The 18,415-nt window shown below is 46.0% G+C and overlaps 1 protein-coding gene across 1 annotated transcript in view; it reads right to left on the reverse strand.

Annotated features, from left to right (window-relative positions):
- LOC149287119 (sarcoplasmic/endoplasmic reticulum calcium ATPase 3) overlaps positions 1–8,380 on the reverse strand; it is a 72,798-nt gene extending 64,418 nt beyond the window's left edge. Inside the window, exon 1 of the mRNA XM_089493527.1 lies at positions 8,054–8,380. Within this exon, the coding sequence (XP_089349653.1) occupies positions 8,054–8,171 (118 nt within the window). The 5' untranslated portion in view covers positions 8,172–8,380. The remainder of the gene's footprint in view (positions 1–8,053) is intronic.
- Between the last annotated feature and the right edge of the window lie 10,035 nt (positions 8,381–18,415).

An 18,415-nucleotide genomic window follows, 5' to 3' on the forward strand; every position in this document is an offset into this window, starting at 1 on the left:
ATGAGAGGAGAAAGAAGAGGCTGCAGTTTTTAATTTTAATATTGTGTGTGTGTGTTAAATAATAATAATAATAATAATAATAATAATAATATAATAATAATAATAATAATAATAATAATAATAATAGGTTAGCTAACGTTGCTGTGTCAAGTCATTTCCAACTTATGGCAACCTGTCACAGGATTTTCTGGGGCTGAGAGCGTCTGACTTGCCCAAAGGCACCCATCAGGCTTTCTATGGGTGAGCAGGCATTTGAACCCCAATCTCCAGAGTCCAGGGCCTATGCTCAAACCACTAGACCATGCTGCCCCCTAACACTGCTGCAAAAACATAAATGGCTGTAAATCTTGGAAGGCAGCCCCCTTGCCACCCTGGTGTTGCCAAGGCTGAGAGGGCGCCACGTTTCCCTGACTGCTCTGCCTATTACCAGCAAACGCATCCCACAAATACATCTTTGGCAGGCAGGGTGCAAATGAAAGGTTTGTTTTAAAAAAGAAATCAATTAGCTCTGCTCATCCAAAGATTTGTGACAGCGGATTTTGTGGCGCCAGAGCTCTCTCACAGCGAAGACTGACTAGCTCACAAAAATTACAAAGCCCAGAATTTGGATGGCGGTTCAAGTGATGGCGGTTAAAGGGGCGTCAAGCTGGATCGTTTCTGCAGCGCAGACATGGCCTATGAGTGTCCCGAGGACCGAAGAAGAACGTCCGCATCCCGAGACCCGTTTGAAATCTGCCAACCCTACAAATCACAGAATGATAGAGTTGGAAGAGATCCCAAGGGCCATCCAGCCCAACCCCCTGCCATGCAGGAACTCACAATCCACGCATTCTTGACAGATGACCATTGAACCTCTGTTTAAAAACCTCCAGAGGAGGAGACGCCACCAGCCTCCGGGGGTCAAGCCGCCTCTCCGTCCCCATTGCTACTCTTCACAAATGTCCGGGGACAACTCCTAGGCTGGGTCCTTCTCTCCTTTGGCTCTTGGTCACTCCTTAGCCACTAGAGGCCAAGCAGACCCAATGTGGCACTCAAGAGCAGAAAGCCAAAGCGAAGGTCTGGAAGGACTACAGGCTCATTTGTTAAGGCACCCAGCGCATTTCCAAGGGATCCAAGTGTTCCCGCCGAGCTTCGCTGGCAGTTTAGAAAGCAAAAAAGTACCGCGGAGAGCACCAGGAGAAGGACAACACACCACACACTATTATGCAACCAATTCTTCCTAGCAACCATTTATCACTTCTTCCCCCCCCCCCCCAAAAGGGCTTAATAAATCTATACGTTGCGGCCAACTTTCCATTCCCGTCAAAGCAAAAATGATCCAACTCTTGAGTTCACAGCAAAGGTACCAAAAGTTCCTCTTCTTCAACCAGGCTGAGAAGGTCGTCCTTAGGTCCCCAATGAAGAAACCTTCACTCCAAAACAGTTCCTTTAACTTCCCAGGCACAAATGCCAACCTTAAACCAGGAACAGTCCACACACTGCAGATTCATAGCAGCTTGATACCTCTTTAACCACCTGACAGAAACCTGGGATTTGCAGCCGCTTAAGAGTTTATTTCCCTGAATTGCAATATTAGGCTCCCTTGGCAAACCATTCTGGGTACTGGACCCAGGGATGTAGCCAGGATTTTGGGAAAGGGGGGGTCCAGACTAAGTGCCACCATTATAATGGGGCTTGGGTGCAGTGGCGCAGCAGCACACACCATTCATTTTATCTAACGGAAGGGGGGGTCCGGACCCCAAGAATCCCCCCCTTGGCTACGTCCCTGATGGACCAAATGACAAATCCAAGTACATTCCATAGGATGGAGTGACGGCAGTTAAAGTGGTATCAAAGTGCTATAACTGTGCAGTGTAGAAACACCACCACCCCCCGCCGCCCTTAGGCAAGAAAACAAGCAAAGAGATTTTCACAGCTGCAAGCTTCCCTGGGAGGAAATCCGATTGAACACAACAGGTTTGGTTTCTGGTTTCCTAAGATTGTTCCATCCATCGATTACTATTTCAGGGGTATCCGAGTCGGTCATGTAGCAAAGCAAAATAACATCCCAAAATCCACCAAACAGGGATACCTTTATTGGACCAACCAAAATACCCAAGATACAGGGAGCCCTTGGTATCCGCTGGGGTTTGGTTCCAGCAATACCAAAATCCGTGGATGCTCAAGTCCCAGGTCTCTCCAGGCCTAGTCCAAATCCTACAAAGACTCCCACGGCCACATTTTAGGCCCAAAGTTGGACTCCGCTGGCCTCTCTCCAACCATTTTGCCTTTGCTGTAGTGATGATTCACTTTGGGTTGGCTCCGTTCGCTTTTTTAAAAGCCTTCCAAGACGTGGCAAACTGCAACCTCCTTTTAATTACAGAATTACAAACAAACCCCGTTCCAAAAAGGCTTTAAATAATAATAATAATAAAAAGATTCTAGCTAAGCCAGCAATTTATAAATGTATTCCTCTTTTAACGACAAAAGCATCCATCAGAACCAACCTCGCTCTCACTTGTGCCGCGGAAATTAGGCTCCAAAGTGTGATTTGTAGGCGCCAACAAATGGTCTAAACACACACCAAGAGTGTGTGTGTGTGTGTGTGTATCTTCTCTAATCTCAAGAGTGGGGTGTGTGTGTCTATGTGCCTTCATCTGTGAACACAAGGCAATCCCTATGGATTTCATAGGCTTCTCCGAGGCAAGGAATCCTCAGAGGTATTTTTGATAGTCCCTTCCTCCGAAATACAGCCTGCAACACTTGGTCTTGGTTGGTGATCTCCCATTCGAGGACTAGCCAGGGCTGACCCTGCTTAGCTCCCAAGATCATCCAGGATCGGGTGCTTGGGGGAAACTTCAGGACCTATTTTATGTATTTGCTTATAGAGGAATGGCTGAATTCCTGGGAAGGCAATGTCGTGTGTCCCTTTGCATTGGGTTTTCCTAGACGAGGGATCCTCAGAGATGGTTTTGCCGGTTCCTTCCCCCAAAATGTAGCCTAAATTTGTCAGTGGTCTCCCATCCATATACTAACTAGGATGGACCCTGCTTAGCCTCCAAGGTCAGATGGGATAGGTGCCTTTAAGGTATACAGGCTCCAGGATGGAGTTTGCTGCTGCTGCTCTTGTACGCCTCCCAATCGTTCCTAACTTAGGGCGACCCTAAGGCTAAACTATCATGGGGTTTTCTTGGCAAGATGCATTCGGAGGTGGTTTGCTATTGCCTTCCCTTGAGGCTGAGAGAGTGTGACTTGCCCAGGTGGGTTTGATGGCCAAGCTGAGAATCGAACCCTGTTCTCCAGAGTCATAGGCCAACATTCAAACCATTATTCCAAGAATGGAGAAGGAGAGGCCCAAACTAAGCCTACATTCATATTGTGGCCACATGTGAAATACACCCATATTGTGGCTTCGAATGTTAGTCTGTTCTGGGTTTTCGCCCGAAGAGGCACCTTAATCCCAAATAGGTTCAAAGTTGGAATCATAGAGTTGGAAGAGGGCTGGGTATGTTCAGCCTGGAGAAGAGACAGCTAAGAGGTGATGTGATAGCCCTGTTTCAGTATTTGAAAGAACGCCATATTAAGGATGGAGGAAGCTTGTTTTCTGATGCTCCAGAGAATAGGACTTGGAGCAATGGATGCAAGCTATAGGGAAAGAGAGTCTGTCAAAACATTAGGATGAATTCCCCGATGGTAAGAGCTGTCCGTCTGCTTTGGAGACTGGTGGAGTTTCCTTCTTTGGAGGTCTTTAAACATAGAATCATCGAGTCGGAAGAGACCCCAAGGGCCATCCAGTCCAAGCCCATTCTGACATGCAGGAACTCTCACTCAAAGCATCCCTGACAGATGGCCATCCAGCCTCTGTTTAAAGACCTCCAAGGAAGGAGACTTCGAGGGAATGTCTTCCACTTTTGAACAGCCCTTACTATCTGGAAGTTCCTCCTAATGTTGAGGTGGAATTTCTTTTCCTGGAGCTTGCATCCACTGTTCCAGGTCCTATTCTCTGGAGCAGCAGAAAACAAGCTTGCTCCCTCCTCAATATGACATCAAGGCTTTCATGGCCGGCATCCATAGTGTTTTATGGGTTTTTCGGGCTATGTGGCCATGTTCTAGAAGAGTTTCTTCCTGACGAAGACGTGCCTGGTATCTTCAGAGAAGCTGGATGGCCGTCTGTCGAGACGTTTGAATTGAGAGAGTTCCTGCATGGCAGAAAGGGGTTGGTCTGGACAGCCTCTTGGGGTCTCTTCCAACTCTGTGACGCTGCAGTTCTACAATTCTCTCCCAAGGCTCACTCCCTGGCAGGAAGGGTGTGTTTGTGTTATATGTGTGTCTACAACCACCTTCGCATTCATCACACCTGCGGACATGGGAAGCCACCAACTGCCAAGACATCTGAGGTCAGAGCGAGTTCAAGAGTTTTGCAGCCTGGCATCCGTGGGTGGGAAGCCCGACACCGACAAACGCAACACAGCCGAGGACCAAAACTATGCACAGGAAAAAACTTGCTGGAATACAACCACGGCAGATTTTTCTGCCAACAAGGAAAGAAACAGCCACGTCGGTTTTCTCAGAGACTACAGACTCAACTTGAGTGTGCAAGCGCACCAACCGACGCATCCCTTCCTCCATCTGTTTCATCTCCTCCAACACACTCTTTCTTTCTTTTTCTTCCTCGCAATGCTATTTGCATATGCAAATATTGCACCGGTCGCATTTTCCAACGAAAATTAAAAATTAAGGCCAATGTTGACTCAGGTGCGGTTAGGCCCTCTCCCTTGGGCCCACCCTTGTTTGCATTCGGCTAGCCAAATTTGGCACCGTGAAGAGTTCAAAATGAAACCCATGTTGGCGCTGCTCAGAGCAAAGGAAGGCCCCAGGCCCTGCTTCCTTTCACCTTTGCGTCTATTCGTGTAAATCTCCCCAAATTATTCCATTTGCACTTAAGTGTCGTCGAATTAACACTAACCCTTTTGGTGCACACATTTCCTTAAACCGAACCTTTGCACCTTGTTCCACGTTGCGCTCAACCGTCGAAGCAGCTCAAGGCATTTGGAGTGATAAAAATAAATGCAGCAGCACTATATATACTGTATATATATAGATATAGATATAGATATAGATATATCCCCGCAAACACAAAGCATCTCCCCAAAGCTCCTAAAGTTCCCAAAATATACCTACACTGCAAATCATGGGAGAAAAGAAGGGTCACACCTTCAGCAGCTTTAAAGTGGTGCAATTTTCCATTGTAAGGCTGTTTTAGTGGCGGCGTCCGCACTGCTGAAATAACCTAGTTTGATACCACTTTAATTGACACGGAATTCTGGGATTTGTAGTTTGTTGGGACACCAGGACAGAGCTTACAAGAGTGAGAATGGAAATTTAACCCGCTTTCATTTACACCGTTGTGTATTTGTCGTACTTTTACAAGATGAGCCACTTTTGAGTTGCAATTCGGGGGAAAGCAGGATATAAGTATATACAACAACAAGGTAGTGTAATATAGTAATAGTACTAATATGACTATAACAATAATGCGTAGAGAGATCTTGTAGCGCCTTTGAGACCAACTGAAGGTGCTACAAGATCTCTCTATATTTAATAATAATAATAATAATAATAATAATAATAATAAATTTATACCTCGCCTCTCCAAAGAGATCTTGATCTCTAGATCTCTCTGTATCTCTAGGCTATATCTTTGAATTCTATAATAATTCTATGATGATGATGATGATGAAATGATGATGATGATTGTTATTATTATTCATTGTCAGATATACACAAGAGAACTTTCTTTTGCTCATTATAAAGGGGGGAAAATGTACCAAATTCCTATCAGACATGTAACCAATTTTAAGTAAAGTGTAGTACCTTGCAGTCGAATGACACACTTGTCACGTTTTTTGTGTAGCTGTTTAGACTCGGTTTCGCACGTGATTTTTCTCATCAACTCCCGAGCCTAATTTAGGTATTCTATAAATATTAAAATTAGAGTGTTATGGTTACTGAGAGACCATTTTAATGTGTATATATATATATATATATATATATATATATATATGGTCTCCCAGTAACCGTAACACTAATTTTAATATTTATAGAATACCTATTAATGTGTATAACATACCAATCCACAAGCCATCAATTTAAATATATATATACACATATAAGTTAATGGCTTGCTAATAGTCCCAAGGAAGGAGGTTCTGGTCGGTTGTTGCCTACAGAAAACATAATGCAAGAGCATTTATTTTCTTGGATGAGTAACTGACCTGTAAGGTAAAAGCTCTGCTGTCACAACTAACTACAGTTCCCAGAATTCCATAGCATGGCGCCATCAAGCCAGATTATTTTTGCAACGTGGGTGCAGTTGAAATGAATAAAGCCCTTTAATTTCAGGGGTAAAGAAAAGGGGACAAGGCTGATTTTGAAAAACAGAAACATCCTTTGAGTTTTGTTCAGACCTGGAAAACTTGGGTTTGGTGGAGTGCAGCTCCCAGAATCCCCCAATCCATACATTGTAGTCCACCAAAGGCTGCATCTACACTGGAGAATGAATACAGTTTGCAATCCTTTTAATTCCCATTGTTCAATGCAATGGGATTCTGGGATTTATAGCTCTGTGGGCCATTTAGCCTCTCTCTCTGGCGGAGGGCTCGGGCGCCATGGGAAACTACAGATCCCAGGATTACTGCAGGATGGAGCCATGACATGAGCAGTAATGATACTAATGACAGTTATTAGGACAGTGGGTCTTCGTTATCCGCTGGGGTTCGGTTCCAGGGTTCACTACGGACAACAAAATCCATGATGCTTAAGTCCCATTAAATACAATGACACTGGAAAATGGTTCCCCTTCTATAAAATGGAAAACCAAGGCTGGCTATTTGGAATTTATGTTTTCTTTGACTATTTTCAAGCCGTGGATACTTGGATCCGTGGATAAAAAAATCCGTGGATAAGGAGGGCCAACTAAAGTTTGCAACTCCTCATTGCTTCTCCGCTACTGCAGTGACAGTTTCCAGCCCTAGACAGTGCAAGACTGCACTTCCCATCATCCCCAATGGGCTTTATGACATCTGTAAACCGCTTAGAGATGGCTTAGGTGGTACAAAGCGGTATATAAATGAAGCAGCTAGTACTACAAAGTCCAACCGTACCGTGCAACTTTCCATACCTCCGAACTTTACTTTTCAGCATTAGTCAACCCGGTCAGGCGCTTTCTTTCGCTCCATCCGTAACCACTTTATCCAAACAGACCCTCCATCTTCAGGTAGAGTCTACCTGTCCGGAGGAGGTCCAAGGGACAAACCAAGACGCTGGGGTCGGGGTCCTTGGATCCGATCCCATTGGGCCCCCTTTGGAGTATGGCTTCCTTTGTGTGCTATACATTTCTTTATTCGTTTTCACACTTTAAAAGAACAAAAGTGTCAAGCCAATGTTAAACACGCTCTTCAGGTAGACTGTACCTGAAGATGGAGGGTCTGTTTGGATAAAGTGGTTACGGATGGAGCAAAAGCGCAGTGTCTCCCATTCAGCATTAGAAGGCAATAGCTCCTCAGTTGTTTTCTGTTAGGCTTTTCCATACGATCGCATTCAATTCGTATCTACTCTCTTATAGCCTCCTTCAAAAACAGACTAAGGTTCGAGACACACGGTAGAAATGATCCCGTCTGAGACCGCTTTAACTGCCCCGGCTCAAGGCTAGGGAACCCTGGGAGCTGTAGTTCTGCTGGCATTAAACTACAAATCCCAAAAACTCTTTAGCACTGAGCCAGGGCAACTGAAGCGGTCTCGACCTGGGATCATCCCTGCAGTGTGTCCTGGATCTTTAACTCCATCCTTGGGACTATTGGGATCTGTAGTTTGGCTCAAACCCCTCTAAGAGCCAAGGTGGTTCAATGGGTGTCAAGCTGCATCCTTGCAGAAATAACCCAGTTTGACCCCGCTTTGTGGACTCCATAGGCTTCATTCTGAATGGGAACGCCTTGGCTCTGGCTCACACTACACACCCAAAGCGGTACGAAAGCGGGTTAACCGTTGCAGTGTAGACGATGCCTGGCAAACTCACCGTTGGGGCCATACTTCTCCCGGAGTCTCCGGACTTGCTCTGGGCTCAGCCCGCAGCTCTCTCGGACGCCGAAGTGGCGCAGGACCTGGTCGGCGGTGGAGCTGTGGGCGCTCTCCATGATCCCAACAGATCCCCCAACAGATCCCCCAACAGATCCTCCTCTCTGTGAGGCTCACAGAGAGACAGGGAGCCCCATCCTGCTCCGACCAACTAGGCTTCCCTGCAGAGCATCCCTTCCTCAGTCTTCTTCCAGGATCCCCTTCTTTTCTCTCTCTTCTGGATCCACTGAATCGATCGAGAGATCGCCTTTCTCCTTGCGAGCTCAAGGAGTGTCTCCCCGCCCCATTCACAAAAAAAACACCTCCCTACCGCCTCGCCATTGGCTCCGCCGCCCCTTTGTTCCCGTCCTCCGCGCCCGCCATTGGCCGAGGGAGGAGTCCCGATTTGCATAAGAGGCCGCGCCCCTCTCCTTTTAAGGCCTTGCCTGGAAGGGGTGTTCCCTCGGCCTCTTCGGCTCACCTGCGCCTTTGAGCATCCTCAATTTGGAGCAGGTGGGCTGCCTTTCGTCCCTTCCTCCCCTCCCATTGGCCGAGGGAGGAGACCCAATTTGCATAAAAACCCCTCTCCTTTTAAGGAGTTGGCTGGAAGAGGGGTTCCCCCTTCTTCCTCCCAAGCCTTTGAACCTCAGCATCCTCAAAGGGGAGCAGGTGGGCTGCCTTTGATCCTTTCCTCCCCTCCAGCCATTGGCCGAGGGAGGAGTCTCCATTTGCATAAAATAACTCTTTCCTTTTAAGGCGTTGGTTGGAAGGGGGAACCCCTTCCTCTGCCTCCTCTCACCTGGGCCTTTGGACCTCAGCATCCTCAATGGGGAGCAGGTGGGCTTACCTGGCCCTGCTTCACCTGTTGGGTGTCTGCCTTTGAAAAGGACTCAAAGCAGCCATTGGGGAGGCATAAGGGCACCTTAGCCTCCAGCAACACCTGCATTACTGCATTTCCCAGCCCTGATTGACACCGAAATTCAGCTTCCTCACCTGAACCAGGCTAGGCTGCATCCACATGGCAGAAATAACCCAGTTTGAGACCACATTAACAGCCACTAGCCTCAATGGTCTGGGGCTTGTAGGAGGCGGTGGCCCCAGAGGTCTCTGAACACCTTGCCAAACTACATCTCCCAGAATAATAATAATAATAATAATAATAATAATAATAATAATTTTTATTTATATCCCACCTCTCTTGATGGCTTACAATAGGAATAAAAATACATAGCCAAAAATAAGATAACCCATTTATGGGGTCATTTGCTTGGAAAGACCACTTGCTCAGAGCTTGAGAAAGTTACCTATCTTGGCAGACCAGAGTCAGTAAGGTCAAGCGAGGGGATGCTGGGAGCTGCAATCCCTTCTCCAACAAACACCCAACCTTTATCCCGTTCACTTAGGGCTATCTGGCGTACCTCAAACGCATCTTTGCCAAGCTCTGGTTGCCTTGTTTCCCCCCCTTTTTTCCATTCCACTTTTAATCTTTTTCATAAAGCTCTGAGCGGACAGCTTGGCACAGCCTGGCACCTCAGCTGCCACCTGCTTTGAAAAGCTGCCCAGAACGCAGATCTGGGAAAGAAGGCAACCTCATCCTGGCTGGAAGCAGAAGAAAACACTCCTTTTTCCAAAAAAGCAACGAACTCACCTAAGGTCAGGACAGCAAACCTGGCATGAATGCCACCGCAGGGAGATTGGCAGGGCATTGGAAAGAATCAGGAGCGGGCAGAAGGTCTACTGGGATTGACTGGTTTACATTAGCAGGAATTAGGAGCAGGAGACGGAGTGGTATAGTGTTTTACAGGACTCCAGGAGACCTGGGTTCGAATCCCCACGCAGCCCTGGAAACCCACTTTCTCTGAAGATGCCAGCCACAGATGCTGGCGAAACGTCAGGAATAAGCTCTTCTAGAACAAGGCCATGTAGCCGGAAAAACTCACCAAAAACCACCTTAGGCCAGTGGTTCCCAACCTTTGTTCCTCTCCGGCTGTTTTGGACTTCGTCTCATATCCTTCCTGACTGTGGACTGGCGCTTCTGGGATCTGAAACAGGGACGTAGCCAAGGGGGGGATTCTTGGGGTCTGGACCCCCCCTTCCGTTAGATAAAACGAATGGTGTGTGCTGCTGCGCCGCTGCACCCAAGCCCCATTATAATGGTGGCACTTAGTCTGGACCTCCCCCCTTCCCAAATCCTGGCTACGTCCCTGTCTGAAATGCTCCCAAATGGAGGACCAAAAGGTGGGAACCACTGCCTTAGGCAAGTCACACTCTCTCAGCCTCAAACTGCCAGTCCCTCGAAGAAACCTTGCCAACAAAATCCTGGGTTAGGGTTGCCACAAGTCACATAAGGCACATGCCAACACAAGTATGTTCCCAAGAACCAACATGGTGCAGTGGTCTAAGCGTCAGACTGTGAGACCAGGGTTCAAGTCCCAGTTCAACCCCATAGGTTGGCCATAAGTCAAAGTTGACTCGAGGGCAGTTAACAACAACAACAACAACAACAACAACTAATCCTTTTGCAGTGGCAACTTTCCACTGGCCATGCCAGCTGTTTCCAGTTGCTATTCCAAGAGACAGGGAATTGTGGAGAAAGGGAAAGATAGGAGAGGATGAGAAATAGGTAGATAGGAAGTAAGGGAGGAAGAAAAGGAAAAGATAAGAAGGAGAAATGGAATGAGGAACAGAGAGGAAAGAAGGAAAATGGTAAGGAAAAGGTGTAAAGAAAGAATAAGATATGGGAAGGATGGAAGGGAGGGAGGACAGGCGAGACAGATATGGATCATCACTAGGATAAGATAAGAAGAGAAAAATGATATAAAACATGGAAAATCGATAACAGAAAATAGTGAGAGAAGGATATGGATCATCACTAGTATAAGTAGCATAGAATCATGGAGCTAAAGTGGTGTCAAACTGCTTTATTTCGGTAGTGCAGATACACCCAGAGGGTCACTTTATGCTTACAGAGTTACCAATGTAATTCAGTAGGGACTTGCAGTGTTGTACCACCAAATGTGCCACCAAATACGCATCTGCATGGACAAAGTGCAGAGTACAGGACACAACTTCTGGTACATTGTCTATATGTGCGATTGTTGCTGCTGCTGTTGTTGTTGTTGTATGCATTTCCCCCCAGAATTGGGACTCATCCTGGGCTACAATTAAAAAGAACAGTACAATAACGTCTTTGGCATTGTTTTCCTTGGCGTCATCCTTTATATCCTTTGTTACCTAGACTTTTCCCTCGACTTACATATCAAAATCCATAATTTTGACCCCAAAACGTGTCCTCGACTTATACATGAGGTCGACTTATATACTGTATATATGGTAAGTGTTAGCTTTTCTCTATCTGCCTACATGCCTGTTCACCAACCTATCCATCCCAACCTTCATAGAAAAGTTCGACCCATTCTTACGCCAACAAGGATGCCAACTGATGAAAATCTACTGCCATCCTGTAGGTACATTGACTTCCATCTGCTTGATCCTACTGGAATGAATGACTATTTTGGATTTCCAGTAGTTGTAACAGAGTGGAACAGAGACGTGTCAGAAAGCAGTGGGCGCTTCTTCGTTGGAGGTTTCCAAACAGAAACTGGGTGGCTGTAGGTCGGGGATTCCCATGGGAGGGATAAGCTAGATGCCCTTTAAGGTACCCTCCCTGATATGAAGAGAGTCAGATTATGGTTATAGAAGCGAGGCAATGAGGAACTGTCCCTGGGAGTCAGAGCTGATCCAGTCCTATGGTTATTTCCCCCTTGGCTGGCAATGGAGTTGTACATTTAATAATACAGCCACAATAGACTTAGGCCCTATTATCTGTTTGTATGTCGGTCTACCTTCTATCTATCTAATTTTTCTTTATCTGACAACAGAATTGGGCATTTAATAATCCATCCATAATAGGCTTAGGTCCGTCCGTCCGTCCGTCCATCCATCCATCCATCCAATTTTTCTTTGGCTGACAATAGAATTGGACATTTAATAATAGATCCATAATAGACTTAGGTCCTATTATCTGTTTGCCTGTCCATCTATCTAACAGAATTGGGCATTTAATAATACAGGTACATCCATAATAGGTTTAGGTCCGTCTATCTATCTATCTATCTATCTATCTATCTATCTGTCCTCATCGATCGATCGATCTATCTATCTATCTATCTATCTATCTATCTATCTATCTATCTAATCTATCTATCTAATCTATCATCTCCTTCCTCCCTCCCTCCCTCCCTCCCTCCCTCCCTTCCTTCCTTCCTTCCTTCCTTCCTTCCTTCCTTCCTTCCCTTAAAATAGCCCTATCCCACCCTTGTGTGAGGATTGTCCATGCTGTAGTATTTTCAATTTCTATGTATGACTATGAAAGCTCAGCAAAGGAAGCTGCCAGGAAGGACGTCCGTCCGTCCGTCCGTCCGTCCGTCCATCCATTTTATCCCATCCCATCTTCCTTCCATTTCTTAAAATAGGTCTTCCCCCACCCTCATGTATGGCTTGCCCATGCCACAGTATTTTCCATTTGTGTATATTGTGAAAACTTGGTGAAGGAAGGGGAAGAAAACCAACTCCGAGCCCATTTGCCATGCACAAATATAGTGCTTTATTCGGCTCCCATTGCCATGGCAACATCCTATGGGATCCTGGCGTTTGTCATTCAAAGAGGGAAACTCTCCTCCGTCTGAGAATTGCGAATACTTCTCCTTGATCCGCCAATCCCAGGATGTTGTCATGGCAGTTAAAGTGGAATATAGTACTATAACCGTGTCGCGTGAATGGGCCCTCCATTGAAACCTGCAGGAGGAGAGTTGGGCAAAAGGACCACCCAAAGGCAAATAAATGGGCGCTAGAGCAAATCAGTGATGGCATAAAGACCCCAAAGGCATCAGGTCCTGTCTGATCTTGCAAGCAAAGCAGGGTCAGCCCTGGTTAGTACTTGGATGGGTAACTGCCAATGGATACCAGTTCATAGGCCCTTGGTATCTGCTGGGGTTTCGTTCCATCGGTGGATGCTCAAATCCCATTATATATAAAGCAGGATCCCTTAAATAAAAATGGAAAAATCAAGGTTTGCTTTGGGGGTTTTTATTTACAGTAGTCCAACCGTGGGCTTGCATTGGATGGCCCTGTCCCATTAACCTCAATGGTGACATGTGCACATGGCCGCATGCGTGGCACACCACCATTAATTCCCATGGTTTTTGGCATCTGCGAGGGGGGTCCAAAACAAAAACCCCGTAGATAGGAAGACCCGACCGTATGTATTTATGGGGATATTTTCAAGTTGTGGATGGCGGAATCTGTAATAAAGAATCCGTGGATAAGGAGGGCCAACTGCATCTCAATGGCAAAACCACCTCTGATGATTCCTTGCCTAAGGAAACCCTATGAAATCTGTGGGGTTAGCATAAGTTGATAAGTCATTTGAAGGTATATAAAGACACAGAGATTGCAAATCAGTACCAAACTCTTCTTAGAAACCAAGATGAACAAACTGAGGCTATTCTACTTTGGACACATCATGGAAATGCGTGACTTGAAAATGATAACGTTGGGGAAACTGACCCATTACTGCTGAATATTGCTTAGGTCCAGACTATCCCAAAGCCCATATCTCCTCTAATGATGATGATGACGATGGTTAGAAGACATTGGGCTTTGGGATAGTCTGGACCTAAGCAATATTGGGTTGTATCTGCACTGCAGAAATAATGCAGTTTCACAGCCCTTTGAGTACCATGGCTCAATGCTATGGGATTCTGGGACTGGTAGTATGGTGAAGTGCTTAGCCTTCTCTGTCAGCTAGCTGTAATGCAACAAAGTACAAATGCCGGGATGCCATCGCATAGAGCCATGGTAGTCAAAGCGGCATCAAACTGCATTGTTTCTGCAGTGCAGATGCAGCTTGCATGAGGAAAAGTGTCATTAAATATGTGTTTGTGTGTGTTAACCTTCTCCTTTGCCAGAGACACATACAGCTGAACTGACTCTAGGTGCATACGCACTGCAGAAATAAAGCCGTTTGCTACCACTTCAAGCAACACGACTCTATCTTACAGAAGCCTGGGATGTGTAGTTTGGCAAGGCACCAGTTTGACAGATCAGGCCAAGGACTTCACCAGACTACAGCTTCCAACATTTCACCGGACGGAGCCACAACAGCTGAAGTGGTGGAAGTCAAGGAAGACCCAGATTCCCTGAGTTTGCAAGACCTGAGCAGAGCAGCTGAAGGCTATGGGCCTCTTGGAGTTGTCTCATCCATAGAGTCTCCAGTTAACACCAGCATCCTGCCTTCTATTGGGAGATTTTAGAGGGGCATGCTATTAAAACTCAATCATCAATTTAAAGATTATGAAATTTATCCATTTAATGGGATGTAGCGGCTTGAATGTTGGCCGGGAGACCAACCCTGGTTCAATTCCCTGCGTAGACCTGGAAACTAGGGATGCAATTCTTCACTGCTTCTCTTCTCGAAGGAAGCCGCTTTAGCCATTTTCTTTCCACTGCAAGGAAGGAGTTTATTGAACAGAAGAATTGATTTTGAACGCAATGGGGAGCAAGGGGGAGAAAACCTCCACTTTGAAAGGACAATAATCCCCGTCCTCCTTATTCTCATTCCTATTATTCCAATTATTATTCCATCACTGCATCCCTTTTGCTTCAGTAGCTTTCAGCAACGTCCCAGCATTATCATTACGGTCGAAGGACAGGGTGTTATTTTGGAAAGGCAACCACAATTAGGCCCCGTTTCCTAGAGTTTAATGAATCTAGCTGTCAGTCCATCTTAACTAACTGCGCTTCCAGGACACAAAAAGCGGAAACAGGGCTTCGTTCAGTGTGTCATTATCCATGCTCTGGTCACATCCTTTTTAGACTACTGTAAGGCATTGAAGTCATTCTCCCTTGGAAAGTCTGTAACCAAAATCTGGTGACCAAATCATTAACTTGCAGGAGGACCAGGACCTGCATTACCCCCCAATATTTCAAAGATGAAAGCCGGGACACATGTGACTTAGCAACATCGGCGCATGTTCAAGGTGGAAAAAGGTATTAAGGGGGACGAATGCACAAGCTGGAAGAAAACGCAGCAGTTTGCTTTTGCCGGAGCTGCCTGGGAAGTGCTCTTCCTTCTATGGAGTTGATGGAGTGCAAACTGTTTTTGCCACTACTGCGCACTCTTCTAGCGTGTCGATTTTTCCTCGTTAATACCTTTTGATATCTTGACCATGCGCCATGTCAGTCTGTAGACTCAGTATGTCGAGAGATCTTGTCGCACCTTTGAGACGCACTGAAAGAAAGAAGTTGGCAGCATGAGCTTTCCTAGGCTTCAGTCTACTTCCTCAGGTGCATAGACCATACGCTGATATTGGTCAGCAGATGCATTGGTCAGGTGCATTGACGATATGCTGATATTGGTCAGCAGATGCATTGGTCAGGTGCATTGACGATATGCTGATATTGGTCAGCAGATGCATTGGTCAGGTGCATTGACCATATGCTGATATTGTTTTGATGGAGACATCAAGGCTTTAAAGATGCATTTAAGTATTTGAAGGGATGTCATATTGAGGAGGGAGCAAGCTTGTTTTCTGCTGCTCCAGAGACTAGGACAGGGAACAATGGATGCCAGCTACAGAGAGAAGACTATTAGATCCTGGCCTTTTGATGCAACTTTTTCATTCCGTTACTTGTTGAGGGAACCAAGAAGCAACGCAGAGGACATGTCAATAGGAAGTCATTGTAAAGAAGCCTGGCGTGGATCCGTTGCTCCGCTGACATGGGATTCACTACCAACTACTGTTTCTATCCCAGGGAAGATGGGTCTCACAGCTAAAGGACCAAGGGATGAACTAAAAGAGCCGAAAGAGAAACAGAAATGCAAGAAGGGAGTGTGCAAATCCACCGTTCCTTCCCGGAAGGATGTTTGTTTTCTGCATGCGCTGCCTGCCCCACACCTTGCGTTTCTATTTTCATATTCAAAGTGGGAGGAAGGTTTTGAGGTTCGGGAGATCTGAAGAGGAGGACGGGGCAATCGGCAGCGTGCGCGGCGTGTGCGCGTGTTGTTCCCCTGCGACCAACATCTGTGATCATTCGGAGTTAAAACAGTTACACAACGCGGCAAATGTTTGTGCTTTGAGGCTTGTCTCCCTTCCATTTTGGCCCCAGGTTTCCCCGCATCACATCATAGCGGAGCAGCTGGGGAAAATAATAATAATGGCATTGATTCTATTAAAAGGGCTCAAAATAGGGAGAAGAGATGTAGTTTGCATTTCGTTGTCAAACTATCCGTTTGACACCTTCGGAGATCGGGCAGAAACCTGAACACTTCTGAGGCTTGGAATGGATTTCAGCACAGGAAAAGCTTGCACACAAACCCTTGCATGCATTTGAAAAATGGCAAAGCAATGGTAAATCTCAATTGTTTCTGACTCTCAATGAATGTTGGGAAGGAAAAAGATTTTCATCTGGAACTACAAGACACTTGGAAATTCCCTGACCCCCCCCCCCCCCCCACAATGACTGGAAATTGTGCAGGTTTTCTACAAGGGCTGTGTGTCTTGTCCAGAAAACCGCACAGTTTTCCTGAAACTGCATAGCACAAAAGTGGAAAACTGCTCAGCTTTTTGCTTGGAGAGGAAACTGCACAATATTCAGACTAGTATCTGAAAAGTCTGTATCTTCAATCAGCTCAGAGTTCATATTCCCCATTGCTACATGGAAATGTGTTGTGCCCTGCAACTGAATGTCTCCTTTGTAGGCCTAAACCAGGGATCCAATATAATCCTAGGCTGCATCAATAGCAGTATAGTATCTAGAATAGAGGGAAGTAATAGTACCGCTCTATTCTGCCTTGGTCAGACCTCACTTCGAACACTGGGCCCACTTCTGAGCATCGCAGTTCAAAAAGGATGTTGAGAAGCTGGAGCATGTCCAAAGGAGGGAGACTAAAATGGCGAAGGGTCTGGAAACCATGCTCTCTGAGGAATGACTTAGGGAACTGGTTATGTTCAGCCTGGAGAAGAGATGGTTAAGAGGTGATATGATAGCCATGTTTAAGTCTTTGAAGGGATGGTCATATTGAGGAGGGAGCAAGCTTGTTTTCTGATGCTCCAGAGAATAGGACACAATGGAGCTACAGGTAAAGAGATTCCATCTCAACATTAGGAAGAACGTCCTGATAGTAAGAGCTATTTGACAGTGGAAGATGTTCCCTTGGAGTGTGTTGGAGGTTTTTAAACAGAGGCTGGATGGCCATCAGTCACCAAGAGTGCTTGGATTGAGAGTTCCTGCATGGCAGAATGGGGTCGGACTGGATGGCCCTTGGGGTCTCTTCCAGCTCTATGATTCCATTACCTTTCCCCACCCTGCTGCCTGGATTTGGTTAACAGAGTTGCCGGCAGTTGAACTTCCAACATGCAAAGCAGCCGCTGTATCCTGAAGCCATCCCTGACCTCTTTTGTCCTTGCCATTTGGCTCATGCTAGGAGCAAAGGCAAGCACCTGTTGGATGTTAAGCAAATTAGAGACTCTGTATCTCCAGTGAATATCCTCGTGTCATTTGCATGCAATACCAAATTCATTGCTCAGATTTGGAAAACTTGCATACAGGAGCTAGTACCATCTCTCTCTCCCTCATTCTTTCTCTCCCTTATTCGTCTGTCTCCTCATCTTCCTTTTCTCAAGATGCAGGTGCATTTTCGAGAGTAATGGGGAATTAAAATGGAAAGACCCAGAAGAGCGATTCCAAGCACCTGCAGCCCAGCGGCAACCATTTTGTGCATCATCCAGTGCTCTCTCCTCAAAGCGACGTCTCATTGCATTTCTCAGAATCATTGCATGGATTTTGAGCCTCATTTCCCCTGCATTTCTCAGGATCCCACAGATGCTCTCGTCTAGGGAGGTAAATCTCATTCTTGGATGCAAGGAAGACGTTCAAATTTGTTCTCCCGACAGGATGACGTTTCGAGTTCTTATGGATGTCTCCAAAAACCTTCCATTTGGGAGCATTTGGGGCAACAACAAAAAATGCAGTTGTGCAAAAAGAGAGAGAAAGAGAGAGAGGTAGCTTTCTGCAAAGAGAGTTTCTTTGGACGAGACATTTTTTTACATAGTAAATCCTGAAATCCTGCCTCAAGTGATGTGTGAGTATCACTGTATTTGTAACTCCTTTAAAAACCCATCTCCTAAGTGGTACAGCCTTCAATAAAGGAGCATCTTTATTGCAAGAGCTGTTCTACTAGGGAATGGACTGCCTCAGAGGATTGTGGACTAATCCTTCTTTGTTGGTCATCAAACAGAGGTTTGAAGGACATATTCCCGGA

Source organism: Sceloporus occidentalis, unplaced genomic scaffold (genome assembly GCF_023333645.1).
Source record: "Sceloporus occidentalis isolate IW3139 unplaced genomic scaffold, rSceOcc1.0.p SCAF_64, whole genome shotgun sequence".
NCBI classification, from domain to species: Eukaryota; Metazoa; Chordata; class Lepidosauria; order Squamata; family Phrynosomatidae; genus Sceloporus; species Sceloporus occidentalis.